The 9997-nt window shown below is 49.7% G+C and overlaps 3 protein-coding genes across 5 annotated transcripts; 2 read left to right on the plus strand and 1 right to left on the minus strand.

The window, feature by feature from the left end:
• Nucleotides 1-76: 76 nt before the first annotated feature.
• On the plus strand, nt 77-1883 carry SERF2 (small EDRK-rich factor 2). Of its 2 annotated transcripts, none has more exons than XM_013055494.2 (3): nt 77-211; nt 813-921; nt 1523-1883. In XM_013055494.2, exons 1-3 carry the CDS (start codon nt 205-207, stop codon nt 1806-1808), a joined length of 402 nt encoding a protein of 133 aa, XP_012910948.1. In that variant the 5' UTR covers nt 77-204; the 3' UTR covers nt 1809-1883. The 2 variants fall into 2 exon arrangements, with proteins under 2 accessions (XP_012910948.1, XP_004751327.1); XM_004751270.3 differs by having other exon boundaries at nt 80-211; nt 1546-1801.
• An 86-nt stretch (nt 1884-1969) lies between these two features.
• On the minus strand, nt 1970-7624 carry SERINC4 (serine incorporator 4). Of its 2 annotated transcripts, XM_013055496.2 has the most exons (12): nt 7216-7624; nt 6552-6728; nt 6203-6381; nt 5696-5775; nt 5463-5556; nt 4994-5205; nt 4716-4811; nt 4494-4620; nt 4021-4093; nt 3547-3595; nt 3247-3400; nt 1970-3057 (listed from the first exon to the last, which is right to left on the minus strand). In XM_013055496.2, the coding sequence occupies exons 1-12, from the start codon at nt 7621-7623 to the stop codon at nt 2859-2861; spliced, it is 1848 nt and encodes a 615-aa protein (XP_012910950.1). In that variant the 5' UTR covers nt 7624; the 3' UTR covers nt 1970-2858. The 2 variants fall into 2 exon arrangements, 1 of the variants encoding a protein (XP_012910950.1); XR_006602873.1 differs by lacking the exons at nt 1970-3057; nt 3247-3400; nt 3547-3595; ... (3 more) ...; nt 5696-5775; nt 7216-7624 and having other exon boundaries at nt 4503-4620; nt 6203-6708.
• Nucleotides 7625-7779: 155 nt separating this feature from the next.
• Nucleotides 7780-9218, plus strand: HYPK (huntingtin interacting protein K). The gene is made up of 4 exons (XM_013055495.2): nt 7780-8094; nt 8435-8490; nt 8854-8905; nt 9055-9218. Exons 1-4 carry the CDS (start codon nt 7933-7935, stop codon nt 9148-9150), a joined length of 366 nt encoding a protein of 121 aa, XP_012910949.1. The 5' UTR covers nt 7780-7932; the 3' UTR covers nt 9151-9218.
• The last annotated feature ends 779 nt before the right edge of the window (nt 9219-9997 follow it).

Here is a 9997-nt window from a genome sequence, read left to right on the forward strand (position 1 = left end):
GAACCTCCGCCCCATATCCGCTCGGGCTGAAGCGTGGCTCGCAGCCCCACGTGTTTCTTTCTGTCCAATGAGAGACTGAGCCCGGGCTCAAAGGGGCGGGGAGGAAAGGACGACTTCGTTACGCTTGGAGAAGGGGGCGGGGTCTGCAACGTCGGACAGAACGAGGGGACGCAACGGAGGCAGGCCGGAGCCGCTGCCGTCGCCATGACCCGTGAGCACCGAGACCCTCTCTTCTTACCCCTTTCTCCCCGTCCACCCTAAACACGACTGCCGAATCTTGGCCTTGACCTCCACCTGGCTTCCCCAGCAAGGCCTTTTTCTGGAAGCGCTTTTTGAGACCCTCACACTCGGCGCCGGAAATCGGCCTTTTGCCCACTTCTTGAGAACCCCCTCCCCCTTCTCCAGTCAAGCAAAGGCCCCCGCGACCTTCCGCGCCGTGGCGAGAAGCCCCGCGCCCCTGTGATAGGACCAGAGCCCCCTACTCCAGATCGCAGCCCATCCCCCACAGAGATCCAAACTGTCCACACATCACCACCAGTCTGGACCCCCGTGCCGCCCCGAAACTCGAAACACGCCTTTAGCGGGCTCCTCGGAACCGTTCTTCCACCTCCCAGTCTGACCTGCCCCGTGGCAGCTTGCCACCAACACCCCCCATGCTCCTGCCCCACTCAGTAGCCTAGGCCCCAAAATGGGCCGGTGTCGGGACAGAGGAATAAGCGCTGGACCCTGCTGGTGTCCGGGTGAGGGAGGAGGGTCGCCTGTGTGTGGCCATAAAGGCCCCCCGCGCCTCACCTTTTACCTTCTTTCTTTAGGCGGTAACCAGCGCGAGCTCGCCCGCCAGAAGAATATGAAAAAGCAGAGCGACTCGGTTAAGGGAAAGCGCCGAGATGACGGGCTTTCTGCTGCCGCCCGCAAGCAGAGGTAGCCCCAGGGAGGGGAAGGGAAGGGAGGGGAGGGGTGAGACCTGGGCTAGACCGAGGGTTGTACCAGGAAAGAGAGCTACCTCAGGGTTTACGTCTGGACTAGTGAGGGGCAGAGTGCATTGCTTCCTCTAGAGTTTTATTTCCTCCCCACCCTCTAAATTGTTAGCTCACAGCCTGACAGGAAGGGACTGGGGCGGGTGCCTGCCCACGGTTGATTTCTGAGTGCCCCTGAGTCTGACCTTAAGGGCAAGGGCAGGGAGCTTCACATTTCAAATGCAGTAGTGGTTATGACAGCACGGTACTTACGGCCCTCTTTGGTGTTCAGTTTCTCCTCCCTTCTCCCAACCTTCTCAGTGGTGTTGCTGGGTGTGGTACTCAGCAAAGAATAGCCTTGGGCCTGTGTGGCCAGACTTCTGACCCCTTAGGCAACAGCCAGATAGAGACTGATTGCCTTTTAAGCCTCAGCTCTCTTCCTCTTGTTCTCCTAGGGTGGGAATACAGCAGGCACACGCTGAATTTTGTCCCATCCACTTCCATCTTATCCTTTGTGCCCTTCATCCCCCTGCATCTTGTCCTTTTTGCCCTCTGGTACCTCCCAGTGCCCCATCATCTCTACCCCCAGGGACTCGGAGATCATGCAGCAGAAGCAGAAAAAGGCAAACGAGAAGAAGGAGGAACCCAAGTAGCTTTGTGGCTTCGTGTCCAACCCTCTTGCCCTTCGCCTGTGTGCCTGGAGCCAGTCCCACCACGCTCGCGTTTTCTCCTGTAGTGCTCACAGGTCCCAGCACCGATGGCATTCCCTTTGCCCTGAGTCTGCAGCGGGTCCCTTTTGTGCTTCCTTCCCCTCAGGTAGCCTCTCTCCCCCTGGGCCACGCCTGGGGGTGAGGGGGTTACCCCTTCCCAGTGTTTTTTATTCCTGTGGGGCTCACCCCAAAGTATTAAAAGTAGCTTTGTAATTTCTTGACCGCCTGGTTTGACTGGGGATTTGGGGGGATGGGGATGGAGGAATGGCTGCCCTTTCCCACCAAAAGGGGAGAGAACTTTAGATTCTAAAAGGTTGTAGATATATAGATTAAGTGAAACATCACAGAGGAAATTCTTTATTTTACTACAACAAACAGACAAGTACTCCAAGTATGTGGTAGAGGAATCCTCTAAGAACTTTAGGAACTTCTTTTCTGTGATTTTTGTCCCCCACCCAGACCTTGAACACCATCCCAAGGATGGAGTTGAGGGTCTAGGAAGACTTCAAGACCTAAGTTTATGCTCCTCTTTCTCGTTCTTCCTCATTTTGCTCGCCTGAAACTTTGCTTGAAAGTTGGCCCCCAAATCCTGCTGCTCACTGACTTCCCACGGTCAGCTGCTCTCTAGTGTTCACATTCTCTTCTGTTCTGTCATTCTTCGTGGATTGAGGGTGGTTTTTGTCTTCCCACTTCCTTTGACCTCAAGATCAGGATAAAACCTAGTGTGGTCTCTGGTCCTTTCTTTCCGTGTCCTGGTTTGTTCTGGGCTGCTTATCTCCCTGTGCCCAGGGCTGAACTGCTTGTTTTTCTTTTTATCTCCAAGGGCAGAGCCAAGTAAGTCTTCAGTCCCTATTGGTCTTTCCCTGCCCCCATCTCCACTGTGAGAGCCAGGAAAGGGCTAGTGCCGCACTGTCTGCTGGGATCAGCAGTGGTTTCTGAGCTGCTGACTTGGGAGTTAGGTTCTTGAGCTGGGGTAAAGATGTAACACTAGCTCCAGTGAGTGAGACACTCTGCCCATGGCATTAGAGTATGTATGGCCACTATCTCCTGTTCAAAAATAGTACTGACTTCAAGGGGAGATAACTGCCCATTGTGTCCTTGAGGTACCTGCTGGGCTGGGCAGTTCCTGAGTCAAGACAGGGAGTATGACCTTAAGGGAACCCCAGTTAACAGTACCTAGACTGAATATTTGTTACCTTGCAGTACTTCTGTGAAGGTCGGGTCCCCTGAATGTAGGAGGTGACTGGGAGTCCTGGGTGGGGGACCAACAGAGTGGTACCAATAGCAGCCCAAGATAGAGGAGTACACAGGCCCAGCATGAGGCAACCTTGACCCAGAAGGTAGCCCAGCTACCCTTGGTAAAGGTCTTTTCCAGTTCTGCTCCCTCATAGCTGTGGAACCAAAGTCTCCTGTTAGAGAACACATAGGACCTTAGCTTTCAGACCTGTCCTACCTCCCTACCAAAGATAATGGTGGACCCATGTGTCTCCTGAGAACCCTTAGGACTGGCCTTAAATTGCTCTTCCTAAAACGGGTTTTCAGGAGTATATATATATATCCCAGGCCCACTTCCATCCTACCTGAACCAGTTGGTAAGGGTAACCATGACATAGAGTGATGCAAGGAAGAAGAGAAAATGGAAGGCAGAATAGCTGTAGGAGAGATGCTGGGCTTGTGCTGGAGGAGCTGGAGAGGTCTCTCGGTCAGCTGGCCTGACAGACCCACCCCTCTGGCCTGGAGAGAGGGAAGGACTGCTAGCAGCAGTGTGGCTGAAAGACTTCTTCCCTCCTCCCCCAGTTTCTTTTGTGAAGGCGCTCCAGGGCTCTTTGGCACTCTGCAGAAATCTACACTCTTTTAGGGACATTCTTAATGACACTCACCTTCCTTTGGTTTCACCGTTTCAGGGCAGCAGAAACAGAGTGAGGGCTTCTGTAAAACAAAAGGCAGCATGTTTTGGAATGACTTTTTAAAGAATGTGAGGGTATTAATATAGGAAATTCCGCTTTGAAAAGATTAGTCTGGCGTAAAAAGTGGAGGCACGCCTGGGTTCAAATTCTAGCTCCAGCATATAACTGGCTATGAAAACTTTGGTAAGATGTTTAACCTTTTGTGCCTCAACTTCTCCATTTGTAAAATGGAGCAAATACCTACCTCACAGGGTTGTTGTGAGGATTAAATTAAATGAGATGATGAATGTAAAGTAGCACAGTGCTTAGCACATTGTGGGTACTTAATAAAAGGTAACAGCAGCTAGAATCTGAGCATTCTGGGTAGAGGTTGGTAGGATGTGTGTCTATCTTTGTCTGTGTGTGAGGGGGGAAGGGCATTGGGACTGTTGAGCTCTCCATCCTCACCTGGAACTCATAGCTGTAAACCTTGACAATCCACAAGGGCCCAAATACCTCAGCCAGGTAGGAAGCCTCATTGCTGAGAAAGAAAAGACAGTTCTCAAGCAGGTCCAGTCAAATAGCAGGAGGATTGCCTGAGAGTATATACTGCTAGCTGGTCCATATTGGTAATCCTCAGGAGGGTATTATATTTCCAGAGCCTGTTTCCCCCCAATTTATAAATCTCATCATGTGAGGGCCCTAAAACCTTTGTATATATTTTTAATTCTCAAGTCATTCTCCCTGCCCCCTTCATCTAATACAGATCATCTGACAAGTGCTATTTTTAGAAATTGTTTCTGTTTATGGGGAACTTCCCTCACTCTTGTCTTGCTCTAAAGTTCAAATAAACCGTGGTCCCAGACAGTCTCCTGACCATCCTTCTCTGTCCTGGGTATTCTCCCTTCTCTCACACCTCTCCCCTTGATACCTTTACGCACCAAGCAAAAAGGACACAAGTATACATGATGCCAGCACTTAGCACTGCCAGAGAAGTATCTGGTGTTTGCGATTCCATTTTACTTAGGACAGGGAGGCACAGAGTGTGGTTTTGTCCTTCAATGAATACTGAGAAGGGAAAACAAGAAAGGTGGTAAGAACAAGAGCTAAGTATTTGGCAGGAACAAAAGTTTTAACCTGGGGAGTCCACATCTGGTCCTTACCATTTTCTGGAGGACGGCTGGACAGTGCAGAGAAAGTCAGGTACATGATATAGCAGCTGATGATAGAGGCTTGTAGAAGGCCAGAACGGGGTTGCCCTGGGGAGAATGGAGATCATTGCTTTTGTCTACAGAGAAGTTGTTTCTTCCACTCATATCCCTATCTATACTTCTCCCCACCCTTAGGAGGAAGCAGGCAATTGACTAAGATTAGGGAAGCTAATGAATTTTTCTATACTAAAGGCCTTCCAGATTTGGAATGTTGCAAGGCATGTACCCACTGAGGCGGATGCAGGGAGCGATGGAGAGAAAGGAGAGGAGGCCACAGAAACAAAGGTGCAGACTAAGCAGCATCTTGTTGAGCAGGCAGCCAGCTGGGTGTGTGTAGTGGTGGAACAGGAGCGCAGCTGCCACACCTGTCATGCTGTAGAATCCTAGGGTGGCCAGCAGTACCGCCAGGAACCAGCAGCAGTCTTGGGCTGCACCAGTCTGCCTAAGGGTAGGCGGTGGACAGTGGCTTGGGGCTCCAACTCCTCTTGCCCATTACTATTCCCCCTCTTGCAGAACACTGGTGTTATTACCCATCCCACCTAGCCTACAGAGTCATGTTCTGAACTTTTTGGTACTGCTTAGTGGGAAGTTAGGGACCACTGACCTGTCATGCATTTTGTTCGACCACACTGGGTTGGACAACCTTCCCAGGTCAGACAACCTTCCCAGGAAGAGCCTTTAGGGTTAGGTGCGCCTTACCAGTTTTTGTTCCAGGAATGGGCAAAGGCTGTGATAAGCACCAACTGCAGCAGGATGAATGTGAAGCCTCCACAGATGCCAATGTAATGCCAGGCTGCAAGTAGGTGGCACCAGTGGGAAAATGTAGCTGACCATGTCATTACTCCTGTTTTTTTTTTTTTTTCCTACCCTCACTTTTTCTTAGAACATCTATTAGCTTATGCCTGCTGATTAGGATATGAGAGGGAAGGTACCTGGGAAGAGATGCTCATCGGGGATGCAGAAGGCAACAGCACAGAGACCTAGCAGGAACAGCAGTTTGAGGAGCCAGAAGCTGGTTAGGAGACAAAACAAGACTCAAGAAAAGGCAAAGGAGAAAGCAAAACTATAGGAAAGGGAAGAGAAGAGACAACTAAATACAGGGAAGGAGGAACCAGTCCCATGTGAGAGGGGCTGGAAACAGGCCCATCCTAGCCTATTCCAAATTCTCTCAGATACCACGTAATAACATCTGGACAATGTTTCACAGTTGACAAAGGGTTTGCATATAATAACCCCACAATTATCTTCATTTTAAAAAATTAGATGTTCAAAGAGGGTAAGTATGTGGGGCTCATGGTCATACAGTAAGTATGGTGGAAGCAGGAACTTAAAAGCTTTTTTTTGGAGTTTTTACACACTTCATCTTGGAATTTCCTTTACTCAGCTTATGCTTGCTTCCCTCCTCATCCTTACCCCACCCAAAGTGTACATACACAAACCTGTTATGGAGCTGTGCCCTCAGGCTGGTAGGGGAATGGAGCTGGACTAGTAGCACAGCCTGCAGCAGGTGGAAGGTGGCAGTTCCTGCACATACTCGGTACACAGCTCCAGAGCCACTGAGCACTGGGCAATGAGGGTGGCCAAACAGATGGGCACACAACCCTGAGGGCATCTGGATCTGGAGGGAGAGTGCATGTGAGAAATGGCAGGGCGAATCATCATGTATAGAGAGGTACCTGCTTCTCATGGGTATATCCATTCACTTGTCCCTTACCCCCCAATCTGAATCTTCTGTCTGAGGGTTTCTTTTCTCCTTTTCCTGTTGGCAACCCGAACCCTCTCACTTACCCCATGTTCCTTCCCCCAGACCCTTTCCACTACTGTTTTTGACAGCAGGAGGCAGCAGACTGCTGAGGACCCCAGATGGAGGAGGATGTAGAACAGGCGGCTACAAGTAGATTCTGTGACAAGGGGGCACCTAGAATGGCAGCAGCAGGTACAGGGAACAGGCCCACAGCAGGACACCTGGGGGTTGAGCAGAAAGATGGAGATTTGCTGAGGAAAAGCTTACATTAATGTATGCATTAGATTAACCCATGAGGCTGAATTCCAAAATTTCCCTTTCCCTTTTCTTCTCTCCTTTTACTCAGGAATTCTCAGAATCTGGTTCCAAGCTATTTAGGATTGCCTTCCACTGACATCAAGTAGAGCTTTCATCATAAGAGCTGATGCAGGCTTGAGCAGACCTTCCTAAAAGCCCAAGTCACACCTGGCCTCTCACCTTTTTGTAAACCTGCAGATCTGGTACTGGGAAGTGGGAGGAGAGGTTTAATGATCATAGGCTCAGGGGCAAAGAAACGGAAAGGTTTCTGAGGTGAAAGGAAAGCCTATCATTTTTATTCGCTCCTGTGGGTTTTCCTCCCCAGCTTCAGCTACCATTCCCTTTATTTTTTTTTCAGATAGTTCTTGATCAGGGGACCTTTCAAGCCCCTCTGCCCAAGTATACTCTCACCTGATAGAAGGGAAGATTCACCATAATACTGCTGACTTCAGTGCGTTGTGCCAGGCGGAGGGAGGTGCTGGGGCCTGTGACAGCCTTTGCACCCACCATCCTTGTCCCAGGGATTAGACCTAGGTCTACCAGATGGAAGGAAGATGAGAAAGTAGCAGCTTTCGTTTGTCCTCCGCCATGGGCTGCCACAGTGCTGGGGGTGGTCACCCACTCTAAAGAAGAACGGGGACAGACATCAGGAAAAGAACACCGACCTCCGGGATGTGGTGAATGCAAATGTCGATGTAAAGCTACTCTCTCTCCAGGGCCTTTGGGCCACACAGGCTGTTCTCTCCAGATTAGGGAGCAGTTTGCAAATCTGGCCTCTAGTGGATTAGCATTCCTAATTGGTTTAGGGTTAGACGTCATCCTTCCTGGTTGAACGGAATTGGGGGCAGGGGAGGAGGGTTGAGATGGAGTGGGTAGGATCTAGATGAGAAGGATGTCGGATGGAGTGGTTAGCAGTGGGTGAGGGCCTCGCAGAAAACAACACTAGAACCTCCAAAAGTCTCAGCGGCTACCCGCTTTCCTGGCTGAAGTTTCCAGAATCCAGAACAGTAGAGAAGGTGTGGCCCGAGGTCAGCCCCGCCTCATCCTCTCCCGGCGGAAGTTTCGGGGAAGCTACCGGAAGTCTTCGTGAGTGGGGCGGGGCCTGTGCAGCGGCACGGTGGGATCGGTATGGCTACCGAGGGCGATGTGGAACTGGAGTTGGAGACGGAGACCAGCGGCCCGGAGCGGCCTCCGGAGAAGCCACGGAAGCATGACAGCGGTGCAGCAGACCTGGAGAGAGTCACCGACTATGCGGAGGAGAAGGAGATCCAGAGTTCCAATCTGGAGACGGTGAGGTTGGCCGTGAGCGTGTCTGGGCGGGCTGAGAGCTGAGGGGCCTCTCAGATTGTAACTGGAATCCCGGCTCCAGGACGGGCTTCCCGTACGGTTGGCGAGGAGGAGGCACGAGGGAAACCGTCATTGGAGCCCGCCGCTTGCGAAAGGGAGCTTGATGGAGATTGTGTTTAAAGTGGCCCTTAGGTGCACAGAATTGAGTTAAACCTAGGCCTTGGTTCCTGATACACTCGTCATGTGAATACACACACACAACCCGCCGCCAGCTTCTTACACCTTTTTAGATTATTGGGAATTGTGGGTGGCAGAGCGGTAAGGAGATCTATTTTTCTGATAGGCCATGTCCGTGATTGGAGATAGACGGTCCCGGGAGCAGAAAGCCAAACAGGAGCGGTAAGTCTTCCGTAGGCACAGTCAGTCCTACCAGTTCCTCACTTTCCCCCATACGAAAATAAAAGCTATCGTTAAGCGTTTGTATCTTGTACCGTTCTTCAACTCTGTCACCGATTTCTACATGTATGAAGTTTACAACCTTACTTTTTTGGTGGAAGGAAAGGCCTGACAGCACCTGCTGCCTGCTATAAAGACTAAAGAGGGGAGGGGATGGGATGGGGATGTTCGGTGAGGGCGTGAGAGTCATTTTGTATTTTCACTCAGCAGTGTTCGTTGGGAGTCATTTATTTGTAAGGCACAGCTGAGAATGAGAGTTAATGGTGGAGGTAGAGAATGAGGACTAATGTACATGAATATTTGCAGGGAGAAGGAACTGGCCAAAGTCACCATTAAGAAGGAAGATCTGGAGCTCATAGTGAGTAGTAAAGCCTACCTAGCCTATGGGCAGAGCTTACATTGGTTAATTGGGGTTGTTTACTGAAACAAGTCGAGTCAGGCAAGTCTTGGTGGCATTTTAATGCCCCGGAAGAAACTTAGGTAACATCCTTGATCCTTTTCCTGCAGATGACAGAGATGGAGATCTCAAGAGCAGCTGCAGAACGGAGCTTAAGGGAACACATGGGCAACGTGGTAGAGGCTCTTATTGCCCTGACCAACTGATTTGTGCTTTTTCAGACCCACTCATTGGATTATTTTATTTCAATAAAGATGTAGCCTTTTTTTTCCTCTTTTTTTTTGCAGTTATATCATCTTTGATCGAGTGTGATGTATATTATACTGTATTTTATTGTGGGAAACTTACATGTCGGAATATAACTGAATTTAAGCAACTCCTCTCCACCCCCCCAGGCCTTAATGAAATCATGTGAAGAATCAGTCTAGAATGGTACCTCATGACCTCATGTTCACATGCAAATGCTGGGAAGCAGGTCAGGGTCATTCATCTGACTAGCCTTCAGTGGTATTTAGGGTATATTTGGAATCTCAGCAAGGTTGCTGAAGCCCATGGCATGGGTCTCTAGGGTGGTTTATATACCATCAATCTTGTTTATAAGCCACTTTTGAAAAAAAAATTTTTTTTAAGAGCACACAGTGGGGGTGGGTCTTGGCTGAACTTGTTTCCCCAACTGTAAAATGATATATACCTGATAGGTTAGGAACTGAGGAGTTGGTGAATGTGAAAAGCTTGGCCTAATACCTGCCTCACAGTAGACATTCAGATAGCAGCTATAAAGGTGTTCTTAAAAGAATTTCAGTGTTTTATTCTCATTTTGGCTCTAGGATAATTCTTAAATTGTATCCCTCTGGTACACACATGTGACATCTTTATGTGTCAGAAGACAGTGGGAGAAGGAGAAAATCCCAAGCAGGCTCTATCCCCAGTATGGATCCTGACATGGGGCTCAATCTCATGATTCTGAGATCATGATCGGAGCCAAAATCAAGAGCTGAGTGCTTAGCCATCTGAGCCACCCAGACACCCTGTTCATAAGCCACGTAAGAGTTA

This window comes from Mustela putorius, unplaced genomic scaffold (genome assembly GCF_011764305.1).
Source record: "Mustela putorius furo isolate JIRA1106 unplaced genomic scaffold, ASM1176430v1.1 tig00003898_pilon_pilon_pilon, whole genome shotgun sequence".
Taxonomy (NCBI): Eukaryota; Metazoa; Chordata; class Mammalia; order Carnivora; family Mustelidae; genus Mustela; species Mustela putorius.